Source organism: Narcine bancroftii, chromosome 5 (assembly GCF_036971445.1).
Source record: "Narcine bancroftii isolate sNarBan1 chromosome 5, sNarBan1.hap1, whole genome shotgun sequence".
NCBI lineage: Eukaryota > Metazoa > Chordata > Chondrichthyes > Torpediniformes > Narcinidae > Narcine > Narcine bancroftii.
Genome location: NC_091473.1, coordinates 235,616,877 through 235,639,684, shown reverse-complemented (window position 1 = coordinate 235,639,684; position 22,808 = coordinate 235,616,877). Strand labels below are relative to the sequence as shown.

Sequence of the window (22,808 nt, the reverse complement as noted above, 5' to 3'; positions counted from 1 at the left end):
TGTTACAGAAAACCCAATCATTACTGGTCCCCATGCAGAGGTCAATGATGGATGTGAAGGTCCTGCATAGTTTGGTGAGAATGGCACTGGAGGTATTGCAAAGAGAGATTTTTGCTTGCTGTGCAACAGTGGGAACAATTTGTTGCTCTATTCACTGATCACATTTGCAGAATATCTTTGTTAGGATGTTGGTGAACCCCAATGCTGTCAGGAGGTGGAGAAATAATCAGATTGTGATCCTACAATATCTTTGGACCCCCATGCTCATGTTTGGAGACATGCAGGAATGTGTGTGTGTGTGTGTGTGTGTGTGTGTGTGTGTGTGTGTGTGTGTGTGTGTGTGTGTGTGTGTGTGTGTGTGTGTGTGTGTGTGTGTGTGTGTGTGTGTACGCTCATGCACTGAATGTCTTACGTGGGGACATCAGGGGCAAGCATATTTCTTCTGTAAAAATGGCCACCAGATTATCACCACCGAAGATTACTGTTCATTTTACTGTAATCCTTGCAGACTTGGGTTGACCATTGTGGTGTATTTTAGCGTTGGTCCAAAGCTTGAGGCCTGCACTAAGGTACCAGTTTAATACTTGAAGGCTGATGCTACATGACCATGGGTCCCATTCTTCAATGACATCATATATTCCAGCAGCCCAAGTGATGATTGCATTGTAATCTACTTTAGGTGAGTAAATAAAATGAAGGCTACAGCAATATTGCTAGTATTTTACCACTGGGTCAGAAGATTTTGGCATTGGAATCCACAGCAGAAACTTGGAAGTAACAATCGGGGTGGGTACTTCAGAGCAGTATTGAGAGAACATTGCACTGTCAATAGTGCCAATAATTCAATGAAGAGTGCCACTGTCTGCTCTCTCATAACACTGATCTTCTCACAGTACTAACAATGTCTCAATAATTGGCTGTCTGGTTGTGGTAACATTGGAGCTTGTTATGAGCATGTGGCTGATATATTTTCTACACTTGAGATGATTGTACTTTGAAAGTACATTAGCTATAAATTAAGACCTTCAGAAGTGTACGAGAGAGATTGCAGGTGGAGATTGATGAGCATGAAGTTCAGCTGAGAAAGAACTCTGTGTTTATGCTTGAGCAAGAAACTTGGATAAAATCAGGGTATGGAAGTTTCAACATCAATTGCCTTCAGCATTGACACTTCTACCTTGGAGCAAGTTCTGATTCATTTGCAGCATGTGGTTGACTCAGCAACTTCTTGTTGCAGTAACAAAAAGTGAGGTGGAGCCCAACGTACACTGATTCCTTGTTTGATGATACTACAAAAATGCTTGCAAATTTGGAAAATGACAAAACCAGAAATGGATCATTTGGGGCATTCTGATTATGATTGCTGCTTTACAAAGACCAGTGAAAACAATTCAACATGATCTCTGTGGGGAGGAAGGCTCAAGTGGAACAACTCATCAAACATGGAGGCACGAAAGTGTATGACTAATGAAACCTTGCAACTGTAAACAAGATTGAAGCAGTCTGAGGAGTTTAAACAGGATATAGATCAGATGCAAGATGCAATCTTTTTTATGCAATGTTTAATTTATTTTTCCCACCTGGAACTTGAAATTTGTAGCCCCAGAAATTATGCTGAAATTGCTATATTTTCTAGTTATGCTTTTGTCTTTCGAGTTAAGTCATTTAAGAATGATCTAGTTTCATTGCTGGATTGACGTGCTCATGTGTGTAAAACCTGATGGTAAAAGGTCGATTGAAATCCTGTGCACTGTCTTTTGCTCCCAGGGTTCTAGTTTAATTACTGGCAATTTAAATAACCTGGGCAGACAATAATGGCTTGAGACTGGTATAACATTGCATTTAAAATTTATTCTGAAATACTCATTAATCTACAGTGAAGTATGACTCACAACACCAGCAGTCATTTTTATTTCTCCATTATCTCAAATGATAACTTTTGTAGAATGTTTCTCAATGGACGTCACAAAATTTGTTTTGTGGCAGCATTAAAGGTGCAAATATTGCTGTCAATTTCATTTTTAAAAATAAAAAAAATTAGCACAAATGAAGAGAAAGTGAGGCAGTGGTATATCTAGGTCAAGTAGCACCCTAGGGCTGCCACTGACATCAGCGCCCCCCCCCACCCCGGTTTAAAAAAAAATGCCACCAAGGATACAGGTTGCGACTCCATGTATTTAGTTCAGATTTTATTCTATACTTTGATTGGGTTTGTTCAGTTTGCTATTCATTAAATAAAGCATCAGTGAGTATTTCTTATTTTTATGTGCTGCAATGTATAAATAAATTGTTAACAATAACACCCATCAATTCACAGGTCATTTATTCAACGAGGTATTAATTGGAATATCTCCATGGGTGGCTGGGTTGGGCTGTTGGCAGGGGGCTATCAGTGGGACTGTCAGGAGGTGGCCGGGTGGGCTGTCAGTGGGGCTTTCAATTTTCAGACAGGCAAGACTGTCAGTAGGTGGCCAGGGTGGGCTGTCAATGGGTGGCCAGGGCAGCCTGTCGGCAGGGGCCGTCATGAGGTGGTTGGGAGGGTCATCAGGGGGTGGTCAGGGTATGCTGTTGGAGGGGCTGTCAGTGGCTGGCTGGGATGGGCTGTCGGCGGGAGTGGTCAGGGTGCACTGTCGGAGTTTCTGTCTGTGGATAGTTGGGGCGGGCTGTCAGCAGGTGGACGGGGCAGGCTGAATGTATAGGCCATCGGGGCGACTGGGGTGGACTGTCGGCAGGCCAGCCTGGGCGGGCTGTTGGCACAACAGTCAGTAGGCAGTCAGGGAACAGCCAGCGAATCTGTCAGCGGGTGGCCGGGGCGGGCTGTGACAGCCCTGCCACTCTCTGGCACCTCTCCTGGCCACTTCAGTATTCGGGGCTGCTCATTGGTGCGAGTGACTCAATGAAGGATCAATGGGAAAAAATGGCAGGAACTACTTTGCGTTTCCCTGGCTGGAGCTGAGACTGGTAGAGCAGTTCCAGCTGTATGGGAGATTATGGGTAAGGAAGGCTGCAATTTTTCCCCCCCTATTGATCTGCATTGAGCTTGTGTGCTGGAATGGCCCCGAAGCAGCCCAATAAGATGCTGGCCGGGAGCGGCGCTCCAGGATACTCAAGTGAGCCCAGGCAGTGCAGTACTGCATCCCTAGGATGGAGATTATTATTGGGCTAGGAACTCCGATATTGGGCAGGTAAGGCGAGGACAGTGGCACCCCCTCTGTAAGTGGCACCCTTGTTCTCTGCCCCAACTATGCAAACCCTAGATATGCCTATGAAGTGAGTTAGTGTCTGTGGTTCAGTTTCCATTCAGAAATCAGATGGCAGAGGGGAAGAAGCTGTTTTTGTACCATTGGGTGTTTGTCTTCAGACTCCTGTACTTCCTTCCTGATGGTGTGTGTGAAGAGGGCAGGGCCTGGGTAGTGAGGGTCCTTGAGGACAGAGGCTGCTTTCTATTGACACTACATCTTGTAGGTGTCCTAAATGGAGTGAAGACTGATGCCCATAATGGCATCAGTTGAGTTCACAACATTCTTCAGTCTACTTCTGCAACAAAAGAACAAGTGTTGGAAATCTTTGAGCAAGGAAATGGGCCCTTCAGACCACTAAGTCCATCAAGCTCCTACTTAGCTCGCCTAATGCTAATTACACTTTATTTGCGCATTTCCATTAACCTCCATGTAATTCTATTGCTCACCTACATGTACAAAGGGAAATTTACCTGAGTCAATTAAAATCTATCAACCTACAAACCTTTTGAATGTGGGAGGAAACTTGTGGAATCCCATGCAATGATCAGAAGAATGTACAAACTCCACATGAACAATGCCAGAGGTTCAGATTGAACTGGGTTGTTGAAATTGGGAAGCAGTTGCTGTGCTGCTCCAAAAATGTGTCCTCATGAATGGGGAACGACAGAATCACCTGGCGTAGAAGCAATTCCTATTCTACATCAACACAGAAGTGCTGTTCATCATATTCCAAATAGAATTGAACATTGTTGGTGACCTGTCACGAAGTGGATAAACAACATACGAGTGCCAGCTTTTGATTAAAGCATTATTCAACACAGCAATAATGTATTTGTAACAAGTGAATGGAACCTTCAAAACAGTAGGCAGAAGGTTTTTTATGGAAAGAGTGAGATACTTCACAGCCTTTCAGTTGAGTTTAAGAATAAATTGTATCTCATTATATCATATACAGTCGCACACAAAAAAATGAATCCGCTGAGCTTGTTAGTGGGCTTAACTGCTCCTATTTCTAAGTAAGATCAACAGTGAAATAAAGTATTAAGCAGAGAACTCAGTGACCTTTTGAAGTGGACACAAAATATTTAGCATCAGTATTGAAATCTTCTCAAGGAGTACTTGTCCACTTGCTCATTTGCTGTATTTTCTGTTTTTATTTTCAGGTTGGTGCAATGTTTTTATTTTTCATCTGCTCGTTTATTCATTTACTCTTTGTGCATCCCAGCTGCTGTAGGGGTTCTCAGATACTTATTTTTCAGTATCGTGTAATGAGTGGAGATGTTGAAGTCTTGTTGTGTCATTTTTCTTTTCAGATTGAGGCCCGTGAAGGAGATGTCACAGAATCCAGAGTACATGAATTTAGAGTACTTTGAAGATGAAGTTTGGCTGATCTGGACAGACAAAACCAATGAAGTTCAGGAGAAGAGTATCAGACAACTTGCCCAAGAGGCGAGAGCTGGCAATGCCCATGATCAAAATGTCTTGACTTATTACAGGTAATTAATGACCAGTTTATAGAGATGAGGAATGTTATTGATTGGTATAGACCAGTGCTTTTCTTTCTTGTGATTACTTCCTGAAATAATGCTTTGTATACTTCGGATATAATCGAGAAATTAGTACATTTTGAATCAGTTATTTGATGATCATCTCATGGCAAAGCCAAATGTTGCCTTCAGGAGGTTGAACTGATTTTGGTGGTGGTGCTTGTCAACATTGAGTTGGCACAAGAGCATAGGTAGATGAAGTAACATCTATAGGAAAAATATGATTTCTTAGTTGAAAAGTTTATGGTTTTTCTTTTTGTTGCTTCAACAACATCTTTAACTGTGGAGTAAAACATAAAGCTGGGAGATCTCGTCAGCTCATACAGTGCACTTTATATAGGAAAGATAAAGATACATTACCAACGTTTCAGGCTTAAGCCCTTCATCAAAGTACAAACAAAGTGTAGGCAGGCGCCCAAACATTTTGGTCATACCTTGATGAAGGCCTCAAGCCCGAAACATTGATTATGTATCTTTATCTTTGCTATATATTGAGCCGCTGAGACTTCCCAGCTTTGTGATTTACTTTATTCATGGTGTCTGCCAACTTTCATGTTTTACACCTTTAATGGCGGATATCTTTTTTCTGCAGCTTAGTTGTACTGTATATTAAAAAAAAAAACTCACCAATTTTAGCTCCATCTACGTTTTTGGTCTTGGCAGAATTTCAGTAACACTTTGTATTTTTTTTAAAAAAGATATTGCAGAAGCCCTTAAATATCAACCACATATTGCAGAACAAAGATCAGCGTAGAAAGAGGGTTGCAGGTAGTGCAGGCCTCACTAAACTGCTTTCCTCTGTTTTCAGATCATTGAATTCTCTTTCACATTTTGTCCTAAGAAGTCTTCATTAAACCTGTACAAGAACAATTTAAGATTTATATTTCAGAAGCAAGCCATTATCCGATCATACCTGTGTCAGTTGTTTGTAAATGCAGTCTCAAATTAATCCTGCCATGCCATCTTAGTGTTGTATATTCTTATTCAAATATTTATTCCTTTGTCTTTGTCTCTGGATTATGCCTCTGTGGCAATGAATTAATTCTTTGCCAACTGCCTACAAAGAGGTTTTTCCTAAACTCCTATACCACTATGAGGAAATTAAAATTAAAATAGTATATAATAGCATTTACTTATTCCTGCCTGTCCCGCATCGGACTTGTCAGTCACCAACGAGCCTGCAGCAGACGTGGACATACCCCTCCATAAATCTTCCTCCGCGAAGCCAAGCCAAAGATTCCCTCTGAAAACTCTTCTGTACTGACATATGCATATGAGATGTTGATCCAAAATCCAGTCTACCCACTCAGATATATGTAACTGAGTGTTTGATTCAGTTTCGAAGGAAGGTATCTATGCCAATCTCTTGGCCAATGTTTATCCCTCACTCGGGTAGGAGCTTGATGTAAAAATATGGGTGCCAAGTTTCACAGATGACGACAGTGATTATGGGGCACGCACTATTGAAATATAAAGATTTCTTATTGGTTTTCCATCTCTGACATATTCATGGAGCATTTACACTGATTACTGTCTGTAACTTTTTATAACCAGTACTTAATGGTACCCTTACTATGGTTCAACTAATATTTTACATTTTAAATTTAGATTTTGACACACAGCACGGTAACAGGCCTGTTGGACCCATGAGCCCGTGCCCCCACCCCCCCAGCACACCAATTAACCTACAACTGCTGTACGTTTTTGAACGGTGGGAAGTAACCAAAGCAAGTGGATGAAAGCCATACCATCGTGGGGAGAACTTAGAAATGTTACAGGCGCTGAAAGAGTGTTTCACAGCCACACCACCCAATGTTTATTTGTTTTCTGATTTTTATTGGATATTATTTCAATAGTTTTCTATGTTTTTATCCATTTATAGACTACATTTTCAGTATTTATACTTCTGAATTGTTTCCTCACTTTAAAGAAAATAAAACAAAAATTGCCATTCCCCTTTATTCTGCCAGTATTATTTCACAATTAACCATATGAAGTTCCTGCTTTCATTTTCCTTATTCTCCTAACTTGCCTTGAACCTTTCACAGCTCTCTTCTCTATTTGTCAGCAAATATTGAGACTAAGTTCTTGCTTCTCATGTCCAGATAAAAGTAGCTCCAGCAACAGTTTCCAGGGAGATGCGCTTTCAATGCTTCTAAAGCCTGAAATGCACACATTTATTCCAACGTTCAAGAACAACATTTTACTCAATGGGCAATAGTAATGTTTGTCTGGCAACTTAAGGGTTCAGCTTCAGAGAACTGTCTGGAAGCTGATTTCTCAGTTTGTCACTAATGTCCATCACCCACTCGATGACACTATGTACATTTACTATAAATTTTTCATTCTATTGAATAATCACACTAACGCTATTTGTAATTGAACTAATGAAGTGTATGCTGATTCTAACCATCAATGAATATTATAAGAATTTAAGACTATAAGGAAGGGGAGCAGGAATAGGCCACCCGGGCCATCGAGACTGCTCTACCATTTAATGATATCATGGCTGGTCTGATAAAAAGCTCACCTTAACCTACCCATATCCCATTTATCCCATACCCTTAGACTTTTATGGACAGACTTTTATGTCACATAGGTGGCAACACTGTTATGGGCAGGATTGCCACTTTGGCGTCTGGACTGGAAGTTGGGCAGACTCCAATTGCTGTTGAGATTGAACATTTCATTCACATCATAAAAGTCTGTCCAACCTCTCCTCCACTGCTTCAGTGGGCAGCAAGTTCCATAGATTGACCACCCTTTGGGAAAAGCAGTTCCTCCTCATCTCCATTCTAAATCTACTACCCTGAATCTTGAGTTTATGACCCCTAGTTCTAGTCTCCCTTACCAATGGAAAAAACTTACCTACCTATATCTTATCTATGCCTTTCATAATTTTGTAAATTTCTATAAGATCTCCTCTCATTCTTCTAAATCCCAGCAAGTACAGTCCCAGATAACACAATCTTTCCTCCTAGGATAACCCCCTCATCTCTAGAAACAATCTGGTGAACCTGCTCTCCACTGCCTCCAAAGCCAGTACATTCTTCTACAAGTAAGAAGACCAGAACTTATGCAGTACTCCAGATGCGGCCTCACCAGTGCTTTGAACAGTTGCAGCATATCCTTTCTGCTCTGGAATTCAATCCCTCTTGCAATGGCTAACATTCCATTTGCCTTCTTGATCGCCTGCTGCACCTGCAAACCAACCTCCAGTGATTCTTGCACAAGCGCTCCCAAGTCCTTCTGCATGGCAGCATGCTGCAATCACTTGCCAATTTAAAATAATCTGATCTTCTATTTTTTTATTCCAAAGTGGATAACCTCACATTTACCAACATTGTACTCCATCTGCCAGATCATTGCCCACTCACTTAAAGTATCTACATCTCTCCGTATCCTCTGTACAATTGGCTTTTCCACTCAATTTTTGACATCAGCAGACACACTGCACTCTGTCTCATCTTCCAGATTGTTAATGTATATCGTGAACAATTGTGGACCCAGCTCTGACCCCTGTGACACCTCACTCACCACTGATCCCCAACCAGAAAAGCACCCCTGTGTCCCAACTCTGCTTTCTATTAGTTATCAATCCTCTATCCATGCTAATACATCACCCCAACACTGTGCATCCTTACATACTTGTCTTGTAGGCAGTACCTTATTAAATGCCTTTTGGAAATCCAGGAAAACAAAGTGTGTTATTATCCTCTTATCATGAACATTTAATTAATTTTAATATTAGTCTTGAAAAACCTTCAAAAATATTTACAAAACTCAGATCATTTGTAACCCAATGTGTCCCTGCAAAGTGCTGGCCTTCTCATGTTTAGTTAGATTCTTAATCTTACTGATTATCTAGTTATTTACTTTTGGATGTATTTGTCCTAAGTGTTTTTATATTGAATAATTTATATAGTTTCCGTCATGAGGTATTTTTAGATTGATGCTGTTGACAGTAAGCAAATATTGTTGCAATAATAATAGGTGTAACAATTTTATTTGAACTAAATCTATTTAAATGAATTACAATATCTTGATGAATATGGCCTTTAATAAAAGTTCTCTTTGATCAATAATGGTTGTCAGGCTTGCAATGAGAGTCAACAGACTGATGTGGAAAAGAAAGTGGAAAATTACTGAAAGGGGGTGCTGCTATTTAACAGCTGCAGAGATCAGCTTATGGCCTTGGCAGCTGTCTTGAGAGTTTGCACATTCTCCCCGTGGTTGTGTGACTTTCTGCTGGTTGATCTGGTTTCCTCCCACATCCAAAAGATGGTACTGGTAACTGGCCACTGTAAGGAGAAAAACATGACGGTCTGCCGACACCATGATTGAAGTAAAAACACAATTTTGGAGAAACTCAGCATTATATAGCAAAGTACACTATATATGATGCAATAACTTGAGAGGCTGAGATAGAGTCACTGATTGACAGGCTTTTATTCACAATGGACGGGGACCTTGTCCTATGTCATGACCCTGGCTTTCTGGGAAAGGGTCAAGGCGTTAGAGGCTTCCTACAAGGTTAGGGGGCCACAGGTACAGTAGGACTGGATGGAACCAGGTTATCAGGAATACAGGAGTTCAGCAGTTCACCCCATTCCATAACCAACATTTCAGGCACCTGCCTACATTTTGCTCATTCCTGGATGAAGGGCTCAAGCCTGAAAAGTTTGTTAATTATCTTTATCTTTGCTATATAAAGTACATTGTTTTGTGACAGAGTATTTAGAGGTGGTTTGGTAGGAATTGTTAGAGCAGCTTGATCACACATTTTAAAACAGAATATTTGCAGGACTTTTGCAGAATGCTTTTTGCAGGAGGCAATGAAGTATCGACAGCAGCTTGCCTCGGAGAGCATGTGATCTTTGCAGGCAGAGGAAAAGAGTTTTGCTCTCAGAGAGGGAGGGTGTGAAACAGAGAGAGAGGGAGAGAGAGAGGGAGAGAGAGGACACAGAAATCAGTTCCAGAAGGACAAAGCTGGCAAACTTTGGAAGGCTGCTTGGTCAAAGGAGAAGACTGGCAGTCAGAAAGGTGACCTGAAAGAAAGAGGATCATCCGGAGAATCCTGAAGGGGGCAAGTTTCGTCAGCAAGACTGATTGAGAAGGAATCAGTTGCGGATGTCCTGAAAAAGGAATCTCTCTCTGAAGACCAGCAAGAACCCTCCATTTGCCTGTTAAGCACCCAAGGCTGGTGAACTTGGTTAATGCTAACTTCTGTGAACAGTACAAGAATTGCCTGCAACCAGTGAGATTGGGCTATGATCCCAAGAACTTTTCTAATCTTAAATATGCATTACACTCACCTGCGCTTAGTATTAGAGGGGTGGGGGGGCATTAAGTAGGTTAAGTAAGTGGATTAAGTAATAAGTTAAAGTTCATTTCTGTTTTCTTGTTCAATTATAATTAAAAACTACTTTTGTTTAAGTAACCCTGTGTTGTGGTGCATATCTAATGCTGCTGGTTTTGGGGGTATTCTGGACTCCATAACAGTTTGACCTGCTTAGTTTCTTCAGAATTGTTTTTGCCGGCCAACTTTAAAGTACCTTCAGTGTTGGCAAGTGACCTACAAGACAAAATAACTTTTAGAAATAAGGGAAGGGGGGAATGGGACAGATGGGATGATTTGCTGGGACAGGAGAGGGCTGATTGACCTGTTCTAAGTATCTTGCAATGGAAAATGTGTATTACCGAAGGATGTTGTTGGAGCCAAAGAAGGTTCCTGGAGCACATTTTTGATATGTCTCAACACATTTGTTTCAGGTGTCAGCTGAAGCTCTTTGCAATGATTTGTCTGGATCGTCAGTATCTGGCAATCGGTGAGATTTCAAAGCAACTGGGTGTAGATCTGATATTTCTATGCATGGCTGATGAAACATTGCCATTCGATATCCGCGCTTCTTTCTGCAACCTGATGTTGCACGTTCATGTCATTCGTGACCCCCAGGAACTGGTAACACCAGTAAAATTTGCTCGACTCTGGACTGAAATACCGACAGCAATTACTATCAAAGAGTAAGACCATCATCTCATCCTATTTATTTGTTGTAGGTAAATGTTTGAAGAATCATGAGTATGTGTTGTGTCATCCAGGGAGCACACTATATCTTAGAAATTGCAATAGATTTCTATGAGCTGCAGATTCCTCCCCCTCCACAGAGTCACCTGAAAGACTAGTCATAACATTATAGATAATTAACCCCCCCCTCCCCCCACCAACCCAACCAACCAAGTTTACAGATGAAGCCTGTGACCTAGGCAACTCTTACTAAGCAGGGATAGGGTGACACTTTAAGAGAGTCACCCCAATGGCAACCAGCATTTGCCAGGTCTTTCTGCTGGGCGACGCCATTTCATTTAAACACAATTTTATTTCAATAGCTGCTGTGAGCAAAGCACGACCAAGGCACTCCGCTGGCTGAATATTTGCTCCCGTCATCATAGACTTCCCATTAGCCAACCATTTCAGTTCTGTTTCACACTCCCATAATCACATGTCCGCCCATGGCCTTACTGCTTCACCAAGGCCACCCACAAATTGGAGGAGGAACACTTTATTTTCCATCTGGGCATTCTCCAGCCAGATGGCTTTGACATGGACTTTTCTGGTTCCTGCTAGCCCTTCCCCCCTTTCCCTTTCCAGTTCTCCTCCCCCCACTTTCCCTGCCCTTTCACCTTGCCATCCCTCCTCTCCTTGATCTCTGCTGTTTCCTCCCTCTCATCTTCACCCGAAGTTTGTTAATTCAGAGAATATTTACTTTTACAAATTTAAAATTACGTATTTTTAAACTGTTATTTCATTCTTATTTATTTATTTGTTTATCTGTTTATTTACTTGTTTATTTTCCTTGCTTTTACTGATTGCTTGAGGCTGCTGGTGGCTTGAATTCCAGATACTAGGGGTTTTACTATAATAGGAAAGAAATTAGAGTTAAATCAGGGAGTTAAAGATCATAATAGGAGTGAATAAAACTGCCATTCTCAACCTTTTTTTGGCTATAGCCACCCCTCACCTCCTTCCCCCACTCCCCCCCACCTCATCACCACTGAACACTGGTCAAAGTTTATGGGCTCCCATCCCTGTGTCGCAGTCAAGTTTTGGTTTTTTCCATTCTCCTTTCCTACCGACTACACAAAAATATTCATCTTACGTGAGGTGAAAAGGAAACTAGGCTTTTACTTAAATGTAATGTGGCCCCCGTTGAGAATGGCGGGAACAAAAAAAAACAGAGGGAAAACAAATATAGAAAAAAAAATTATATTTCTAAAACCATTATTTGAAGGAGAGACCACATCTTTATTTACATCTCGGTGGAAAAAAAAGTTGGATTGGCGATTTTTTTTTTTTAACAGTGATCATTTCGTTTAAAAAAAATGTATACGCTTCTAATTGTCTTCATTTCAATGAATAAAGTACTAATTCTACAAATAATGAGGAGTTAAAATTGAGATATCACTCCAGTGAGCAAGTGGCAGAACACCAAATTGGATATTACTTTTGAGAGATGTACATCTCCTAGTATCACACTTGGCACATGACTGCAATTCAACCCATGTGTCCATACGATAGGGGTGTATTAATAGACCTTTGCTTTTCAATTAAGCTTTAGCCAGTTATTTTCTTTCTTTTAAGATGCCCGTCCTGCCAGTTGTCAATATAACCATTCCATATGAACACGAATACACAATTCAGACAGCAAAAACATGACAACACAGTGAATATGAATAGCTGGTAGTGAGAGCAAAGTTAATACGAAAGTAATTTTCCGTTGCAGTTATGATTCAAATTTAAATGACTCACGGGATGATAAGAAGAACAAATTTGCTCATACGATGGAATTTATGGAAGATTACCTCAATAACGTGGTGAATGATTCCCTTCCATTTTCTGATGAGGGAAAGAATAAGCTCACATATGAGGTAATGGTTTTTAAATCTACCCTGTCATGCCTTTAAGGGACATTATTTGTTTCAATAGCATCATCCTTAACTCTTCTAAATGCCAAAAGAATTCAAAACTAATTTCTTTAGTTGCTCCTGACAGGGCAGTTCCCCTCATCTGTCTGGTGCAGTAAAAATCACTTGAGGGGCCTGTTCGGAGTCACCAACTGTGTGAAAGGAGGTGCGGGCACAATTGTGGCACCCTTCAATACCAGCAAATCCTTGCTTCAGCAAGGGAACCAAAACTGCAGAGGTGAGGATAAGGAATTGCAAAAAATCTAGAGGCTGATGAAGAATTTAGAAAAGAACATGATGAGGTTAAGAGATCTTAAGTTTCAAAATCAGCTTCTGATTCATTGTCACTGTATTAACGAAGAACACAAGCTCCCTCAGATTTTGCCCTTGTCAACGGTGGCAAGTTCCAGTCTGATGAAGTACACGGTGGTGCCAATAAATACTACCCACAAAATGACTGAAAACGTGGACAACTGGCAAAATTGTGGTCCACCTGTTCTTAAAATCAATAAGGATTTGGAATGTGCTTCAATGTATCCAAAATTTAGAATAACATTTAAAAACTTAAAACATCAAAGTGCTTACTCTTTTGTTTATATTCTGTTATTGGAGCACAGGCGGGAAATTGTCTTTGGGGCTTACCAAACATGTCTTCCCCTCTCCTTTCCTCTCCTCTCTGTCTTCCGTAGGGACTGCACCCTCCATGACTCCCTCGAGCACTAGTCCCTCCCCACCAATTGCCCCCTTGGCACCTTTCCCTGTTGCCTCATGAGGTGCCACACTTGTGCCCGCACCTCCTTTCTCACAGTCCGTGACTCCAAACAGGCTTCTCAAGTGAATGGACTGATTTACTGTACCCAGTGCTCCCTTTGTGGTCTTCTCTACATCGGAGAGACTGGGTGCAAATTGGAAGATTGCTTCGCTTTGCTGAGCACCTGCGCTCCATCCGCAACAGAAACATAGACCTCCCATTAGCCAACCATTTCAGTTCTGTGTCACCCTCGCACACTCACATGTCTGTCCATGGGCTTACTGACTCATCAAGATCGCCCGCAAATTGGAGAAACAGCACCTTATTTTCCATCTGGGCATTATCCAGCCAGATGGCATTAACATTGACTTTTCCGGTTTCTGCTAACCTGTGTCTTCTTCCCCCTCCCCTCTTCCCTTCCCCTTTCCATTTCTTCTCCCTCCATCTCACCATCCCTCCTCCCCTTGAAGTCCCCTCCCTCCCTTCTCCTCTTATCACCTTCTGCCTTGTGACCACCCTTTCACTCCTCTACTCTTTTGTTTGGATGCTTACTGACATTGATGAAGGCCTCAAGCCCAAAACGTCGGTTCTGTATTTTTACTTTTGCTTTATAAAGGACGCTGCTTGACCCGCTGAGTTTCTCCAGCTTTGAGTGTTTTTAAGGAAACAGTCAAACTTGCTGTTCCTGCAACCCTTCCTCTCCTCCCCACGCCGAAAGTCCTCCAGGTGTTCCTGCCTTGGCCATCCAGTGAAGTAATTGGGCCCTCGATGGCAGATACTAAAACCCTGTTTCTGGAACACCCTGATATCTTTGACTGCCTGCTGCTATTACAAATGTCTGAATTAATTCTAATCCTCTGTGATAATCAGAACACTTAAAAGCAATTTGCACGATTTACATAATTATGTATTAAAGATGCAAAAAAATCTAAAATGCATGTTCGTAATTTATTTCTATACAAAAACAAAAAAAATTTCGATGAAGGTGGGCAAACTTATTCGAATGCATAGGGTCATTTTTCGTGTGCCAACTAGATGTAAAGTGCATCTAGCTTAATACATATATTACATATATATATACCGTGCATCTTGCCGCCTCACAGTTTGGCGGGCAGCAACCTCCTTTCAAGAAGACCATAGAGCCCACCTCACTGACAAAAGACAAAGGAGGAAAAACCCAACACCCAACCCCAACCAACCAATTTTCCCTTGCAACCGCTGCAACCGTGCCTGCCTGTCCCGCATCGGACTTGTCAGTCACCAACGAGCCTGCAGCAGACGTGGACATACCCCTCCATAAATCTTCGTCCACGAAGCCAAGCCAAAGAAGCATCTAGCTTAAAACATATGTACTGCACTCTGGACTCACTAATGTGGCCCCAATTCCATCCTTCCCCAACTGGGGTGAACTAATGTGGTTGGAGAGATTCTAGCTAAATATTTAAAAAAAAGACAAATTCAAGGAATATTAAACAATGTGACAGAAGATCAAGAGAAAGCAAAGAAAATCATAAAATGAATGAAGAACATGTCCAAATCTTGCAAGGAAAATCAAAGAACTTTAAAATTGTGTTTTAATAGCTTAGAATTTCTGCAGTGGTCATTATTGATTGGTGCATCAGCTTCCTACAAATTGCTGGGCAATTTATCAGCGACAAAGCTTGGCATGGCATAGCCATACGTTAAAGTTGTCAAAAATCATTTATGTATCATGAAACCAATGAGATAAGGTGATTAAAAAGGTAAGTCAATAAAAGAAAATCTAAGTAAGAGGAAAGAAGTAGGGCTGATCAAAAACTAAAACGTCACCTGTGCATGCAGTTGAAGCACTTTGGAAAGGGTTTTGCTGACTATCTTTGCACAAAAGAGGAATGATGCCAAAATTATTCCTTCAATACATGTGTTATGTGGACCAAATAATTTATCCTGCAAAGTAAGGAATTAAGTTTAGCCTTTGTGTTTGCATTGTCCAATGAAATATCACTGATCTTCCTATTTTGCTTTCTATTCAAGGTGGTCAGCTTGGCAAGACATCTGATTTATTTTGGTTTCTACAGCTTTGTTGAGCTCTTGAGACTGACCAAGACACTCCTTGGTATTATAGATTGTATTCAAGATCCCAACATTACAGATGTGATGTATCACGATGAGGGCACTGGTAGGCATTTCAAACTAATCATTTTGTTTGACTAGTGTCTATTTTAGATGTGACTCCTTTCCCAATGGACAATGTGGGGGGGGGGGGGGGGTGGAAATGAACTTACTACTTATATTTGGAAAGTTCTCTCAGCCTGGAACATACTCTTGATCACATAATGTTTCTGGAAGATCAACCTTCCCTAGTTTTGGATTGAACGATAGTGTTTTTTGGTTATATTGCCCTGCTTCTAACATTTCTGGCAACCTTGACCCCTCCATCCTCTACTAATTCACCATTCTAACATCAAAACATTCTGTTGATCATTGACTTACATACTTTAATGAAGCAGCCACCTAATACTAGAAGGGAACTTTTCTATCTATCTCAGGATCTCAGCCAGAAGGAATTGGGGAAATATTTTCAACAAGGATCCTGAATAACTGGAAGGAAAATCAGTGCATGCATAATATAAAGCATAGTCTTAAATAACAGCCCAATTTCAATGGAATGAAGAATTGCAATAGTGTGTTCTTCAATGCTCTTCCCAGCTCTGTCCCAGTTCACTGCTAGCTTGTGTCATCAGTGTTGATCATGAATATAGTGCAGTCCATTCATACATTATTGCATATCTTTACATCTTTACATCTGTTTCTGTACATCAATACCTTTATCAAAATAGCAGAATGTCTAGCAAATGATAAGCTTCAAATTTGTATTGATTCCCCTGACCTCAGATAAAATTCTTGGCCTCGCTTTTGTCATGGTGGTCAAGGGAGCTGTAACGCCTGCTCAGATAGATTGGGTTTATAGGGCACGGGTTGAGCTGGTTGCGCCAGTGTGTTTAGGTCACCTGTCACCACTCCGACCCATTAGTATTCTGTGAAATGACACACTTGTCCAATGTCCAGTCTTTTGTGTTTGTTGATTTTGTGCATTGCACATTCTTTTATTAATTGCTGTACAGCACTTCGGAGCAACTTTCCGTTGTGTTTAAAATGTGATATTTAAATAAAATTTTCAATTCAATTCAAATATTTTGCTACAAATACTGAGTGCAGAATTTCATAAGTTCTGGACAGTTACCATTTAAATGAAATAATTATTATTTGTATACCTCTGTTTTGCTTCATTATAAATGTGAAAAAGACTTTGCTTTCAAGTGCTTTGTATCACATTTACATGTTCTTCACCTGCACTTCCGGCCTACTTGTGCCATGTGTAATAGTAAGGCAACTACAGTACAACTCTGAATATCCAAAATCCGATTATCCAAAATTTTCATTTATCCAAAATTTATTTTGTCCCAAGAAGTGACGTCTGTTCACCTCCGAAAAATTTCGGATATATGAGGATATCGGAAACAATCGGAAATTATCGTTTATCCAATTTTGTTTTTGGAGCCAAACTGACCTCACGGGTTGAAAAAAAAATTCACCCACCACGAAATTAGAACGCTGATTGTCCTCGTTTCAGATAACTCCCTCACCTCTCTCTTTCCATTTCTTCTTTACCTTCTATTGACTTTTCTGCCCAACTCTCCCTCACAAACTATATGCCACGACTCCCAGTTGCAAGTGGTTGGAAGAATCCCTTGTCCCGGCGTCTTCAAGGACAGGAGCGGGATCTCTGGCTCAGTGGCATTCCTATCCCACCATTCCCCCTCTTCTCTCCACCTCCCTCTCTCCCCCTCCCTCTCTCCCCCTCCCTCTCTCCCCCTCCCTCTCTCCCCCGCCCTCTCTCCCCCGCCCTCTCTCCCCCGCCCTCTCTCCCCCGCCCTCTCTCCCCCGCCCTCCCTCCCCCGCCCTCCCTCCCCCGCCCTCTCTCCCCCGCCCTCTCTCCCCCGCCCTCTCTCCCCCGCCCTCTCTCCCCCGCCCTCTCTCCCCCGCCCTCTCTCCCCCGCCCTCTCTCCCCCGCCCTCTCTCCCCCGCCCTCTCTCCCCCGCCCTCTCTCCCCCGCCCTCTCTCCCCCGCCCTCTCTCCCCCGCCCTCTCTCCCCCGCCCTCTCTCCCCCGCCCTCTCTCCCCCGCCCTCTCTCCCCCGCCCTCTCTCCCCCGCCCTCTCTCCCCCGCCCTCTCTCCCCCGCCCTCTCTCCCCCGCCCTCTCTCCCCCGCCCTCTCTCCCCCGCCCTCTCTCCCCCGCCCTCTCTCCCCCGCCCTCTCTCCCCCGCCCTCTCTCCCCCGCCCTCTCTCCCCCGCCCTCTCTCCCCCGCCCTCTCTCCCCCGCCCTCTCTCCCCCGCCCTCTCTCCCCCGCCCTCTCTCCCCCGCCCTCTCTCCCCCGCCCTCTCTCCCCCGCCCTCTCTCCCCCGCCCTCTCTCCCCCGCCCTCTCTCCCCCGCCCTCTCTCCCCCGCCCTCTCTCCCCCGCCCTCTCTCCCCCCGCCCTCTCTCCCCCCGCCCTCTCTCCCCCCGCCCTCTCTCCCCCCGCCCTCTCTCCCCCCGCCCTCTCTCCCCCCGCCCTCTCTCCCCCCGCCCTCTCTCCCCCCGCCCTCTCTCCCCCCGCCCTCTCTCCCCCCGCCCTCTCTCCCCCCGCCCTCTCTCCCCCCGCCCTCTCTCCCCCCGCCCTCTCTCCCCCCGCCCTCTCTCCCCCCGCCCTCTCTCCCCCCGCCCTCTCTCCCCCCGCCCTCTCTCCCCCCGCCCTCTCTCCCCCCGCCCTCTCTCCCCCCGCCCTCTCTCCCCCCGCCCTCTCTCCCCCCGCCCTCTCTCCCCCCGCCCTCTCTCCCCCCGCCCAGTTGGTTCCCAGTTGGGCATCGGGAGCTCTGGTGACACTGTGAGAGCACAGTTGGTTCAGAGGTGCTGCTGAGCTGAAAATGCAGGGTAAGTGGTCACTTCCCCTGCTCTCTCCCCCCACCCTCCCACCCCCAAGCTACTCCCCTCCTCAGGCTCCTGTGCAGGAGTTGGTCAGGACCTCAGTGGGGATGTGTTGGTGATCGGCAGCAGTGGTTGAGAGGTGGAGTGTGTGCAAGTGAAGACAGGTCTGTGTCGGTCTCCAACATCGAGAACCAGGACACAAAGCCAGAGCGCCCCCTGCTGGAACAAGACCCAGGGGAGACAGGAGCCTGTTGATTCCCCAGTGAGTGTTCCAGTGGCCTGGGAAACCTCCATGGGGATGTGGGGATGTGTCGGGAATCGGAGGCAGCAGTTGGGAATTCTTGGTGATGGGTGGTGGCGTTGGGGATGTGCCGGAGATCAGCTGTGACCACATTTATTTTTTTTGGTGAGAAATGCTTAAAAAGTCTTCCCTGTTGCTTGTTGTCATTTAAACATTGATACAAGCAATTTGCTGTTGCTACTGGGCTGTTTTTAAAAAATGACCAATTATCCAAAAAATTCAGTTATCCGAAATAGGTCCGATCCCGACCATTTTGGATAATCGGAGTTGTATCATATCAGCTATTCCTTCATCTATAGTATCAAACGCGTCCAACTGTTTTTTTTTTAAATTGTGTAATAGCAAGAAACTCAAATCTAAGTGAAAGAGATAACTCATTGCTGACATAACAAAACATTTCCTTCACTCTTGAACTATTATTTTTTAAGGTGTTCAAAATCCTTCTCGTGTTTAAAATTGCTTCAGAACTGCCGCAATTGACAAGAATCACAGAGTGTAGAGCAGGCCCATTCATTCTGACTGGCCGGTCCCATTTGCCAGCAATTCATCCATACAAAGCCTTACTAACCATGAATGTGTCCAATTACCCTTTGAAGATGAAATCTTTTGTTTCAAAAGAGCTGATAAATTTTGCATCTGCACCTAGTAAATTTACAATTTTCAGAAAAGCATCATTTATCAGTACAAGGAAGAAATGCTGCAGAATTTAGCTGATATTATTCAAACGTCAGTTCCATCCAATTGCTGATTTAACAAGCAAAAACTGCTGTTTGAGGTACTTAAATAATCTTGTGTGCTTCCATTCATGCCTACCTCCTTCCCATATTTCAGGGAAAAGTATGAAGAAATCCATCCATGGAGTTGGACACATTGTATCCACGATGGTTCTAAATAGAAAACAATCTCTCTTTAATCCTGTTCCAACTCCCAGTCCCAGCGTAGAGCTGCCAATAAAGTCGAAAGATATTCCTGATAGTAAAAACATCACAGTGATGGACACAAAATTGAAAATCTTGGAGATTTTACAGGTATGAAAAAGCACTGATGCTACATTGATTTTTCACTTTTATCCGTGATATCAGGTTGTTGATCTGAAACTATTTGAGTATTTTGAACGTCATACCAATACAAAAGGAAATGTTACAATTCTGGCAACGGATTTGAACTGTGAAAAATTTTAACCAAATAAATTATTCAAAAAACCTTTCTCAATGCAAGCTTCCAATGAAATATTGTATTATTTGCCTCGTCTGAATGTCAAATTTTGAGGCATTCAATCATTTAAAGATGAAAGATGATGAGTGGAAAATTGTTGGTAATTTGAGGCGTTGCTGAAGATCCAGCTGCGCTGGATGGGTCACGTCTCCAGAATGGAGGACCATCGCCTTCCCAAGATCGTATTATATGGCGAGCTCTCCACTGGCCACCGTGACAGAGGTGCACCAAAGAAAAGGTACAAGGACTGCCTAAAGAAATCTCTTAGTGCCTGCCACATTGACCACCGCCAGTGGGCTGATAACGCCTCAAACCGTGCATCTTGGCGCCTCACAGTTTGGCGGGCAGCAGCCTCCTTTGAAGAAGACCGCAGAGCCCACCTCACTGACAAAAGGCAAAGGAGGAAAAACCCAACACCCAACCCCAACCAACCAACTTTCCCTTGCAACCGCTGCAATCGTGTCTGCCTGTCCCGCATCGGACTGGTCAGCCACAAACGAGCCTGCAGCTGACGTGGACTTTTTACCCCCTCCATAAATCTTCGTCCGCGAAGCCAAGCCAAAGAAAAAGAAAAACAGGATCCAAACTGATGGCAACAGAGAACGATGCTCTCACTGCTTCCTGACTACCTTTCCTTGAACTGTTACCTGAATTAATTTAACTTCTTTACTTTTCAGTTCATCCTTAATGTCAGGTTAGACTTCAGAATTTCATACCTGCTGTCAGTGTTCAAAAAAGAATTTGACAGTGACCTTGTTCCAGAGAACACAGCTGATGGTTCTGTCAACCCATTCATGGATCCAACAGGTAATCAAAATAACAACTCACTTTTTAGAATTACGTGCTGCGAAATTCCAAAAGGATTTGTTCAGAATTTTTTTTGTGATCTATGCAGTAGTTTTGAAACAACTGCAACTCTACTACTGATAATGGCAACAAATAATGGCCAAATGATGGCAAACTACCAAATTTTCATAGTTCAGGGTTTTTTTTTTTGATATTTCGTCACACAATTGTCCAACTCATTAGCGTATAATATGAGTCAAATTGCAGATGCGATTGGCTCAAATTAGTTGCACATTTTAAAATCTGCCTTCCTAAAGTAAAACGATACTATTAAATATGTTGCTAGCATAAAGTTTAATCAGTGTAAAATGTGTTGGATCTTTATTTCTTGGCAGTTTGTGGGCTACTATTGGCCAGGTGGCTGACACCTAGCGTGAATTGACCACCGCATTTCTCTTTACAGTCACAACAATAAACTTAGATCGTATTGGAGAGCAAGCAGAATTAATGTTTGCAAATAGGTAAGTGTCTTGATAAGTACTTTGATGTTTATTTTATTCTAAGATTGTAGAAATTAGAATTGTAATCATGAGGGTGGAACACAGGATACCTGGTGCTTTTTATTCACAATTAAAATTATACAAATTGTTGACATCTTTTAGTATTTTAATTAAATTTTTTTAGCATACAGTATGGTAATAGGTCCTTCTGGCCCATGGGCCCACGCCGCCCAATTGACCAATAACCCCCATACGTTTTGAAGGCTGGGACAAAACCAGAGCACCTGGAGGAAACCCGTACATTCAGGAAGAGAATGTATGAACTCTTAGAGACAGCACGGGATTCAAACCTGAGTCATTGGCACTGTAACAGCTTTTCACTAACCTTTACACCAGAGATTCCCAACTTTTTTGTGCTGCTGCCCCCTTGGCTCCTAGGCCACATCCCTAGGTGCTTCCACCCCCCCCCCTCCCCCCCACCCAACAAACACACACATACAATGAACATACACCTCTTTCTTGGTATTGGGTCTACTGCAAATTTCTAATTACAGCAACTAATCTAACACAATAAACAGGTTTATGTATTTCACAAATAAACCAATTTAGGAATATGAAAGGGTAAATTTAGATCTCACCTGTAACAAATTGCCTTCAGTTTTCACACATCATTGCCTCCACCTTTTTGCTTGTTCTGCAGCCACATTTTATTCTACAAGAAGTTCTTCATAAAAATTATACCAATCGCAAAAAAATGAAGCAGAGACAACATAAGGAAATATAATAGCAATGCAATTACTAGGAAAAGTACATGGCTCAATAATTCAAGCACAGATGTGAAACTAAAATATCAAATGCTTTACAATTACTTAATATTGGAAGTTACAGTTAGATGCAAATACAGGTGTAGCTTGTATAACATGGTTTTCAACAGAGTGGGTTTGATATAACACAGTTGGTCCCAAGCGGTCAGTCACCGTCCCAGCGGTCATATTCCAGGTGGTTACCATTCCAGGTGGGGGGGTCACTGTCCCGAGTGGTCGCTGTGTATATGTGCAGATAGGAAATATAAGTTAATGCTGCCTGAGGTTACATAAATATAAATAAATGAATGTATTGTGTGCCACGACACAGGAGAATGAGAAAACAAAGCATTTCTAGCAAAATGTAAAAACCATGTAAAACACAGCAGAAAAACAGAAGGAAATATTGTGGAGTCCCCCAATCATATCTTTATTACATTACAATTTAAATGTACATTACAAGACTAACAAATGTTCGGACTGCCCCATTTTCCCTCACCACATTTTGGATCTTTCCACTGCTCCAAGGGTCACGGCCCACTGAGGGAATGACTGCTCTACACTAACCATGCCGTCCTTCTGCCATGCTGCAGTTCTTTTCTGCATAAGAATTCTTAACTGCCCTTTCCTGTTTAAAAGTGGTATGTACACTTGCAAAATATGAATTGAGGCAATGGATTCTTTTGGGATGTTTTTCCCGCATTGTAAGTGCTGTCCACTTCACACAAATTCTATGCTCCATACAGCCAACTA

The 22,808-nt window shown here is 42.8% G+C and overlaps 1 protein-coding gene across 4 annotated transcripts in view; it reads left to right on the top strand.

The window, feature by feature from the left end:
• Positions 1-22,808, top strand: part of itpr3 (inositol 1,4,5-trisphosphate receptor, type 3) — a 263,225-nt gene that overhangs the window by 135,138 nt on the left and 105,279 nt on the right. For all 4 annotated transcript variants that reach the window (XR_011358441.1, XM_069941706.1, XM_069941707.1 and 1 more), the window contains exons 18-24: positions 4,556-4,738; positions 10,562-10,813; positions 12,574-12,718; positions 15,519-15,663; positions 19,583-19,779; positions 20,644-20,773; positions 21,216-21,273. Coding sequence is in view for 3 of the 4 variants with exons in the window: in XM_069941706.1 (XP_069797807.1) it covers positions 4,556-4,738; positions 10,562-10,813; positions 12,574-12,718; positions 15,519-15,663; positions 19,583-19,779; positions 20,644-20,773; positions 21,216-21,273 (1,110 nt within the window). In the remaining variant the exon portion in view is untranslated. The remainder of the gene's footprint in view (positions 1-4,555; positions 4,739-10,561; positions 10,814-12,573; positions 12,719-15,518; positions 15,664-19,582; positions 19,780-20,643; positions 20,774-21,215; positions 21,274-22,808) is intronic.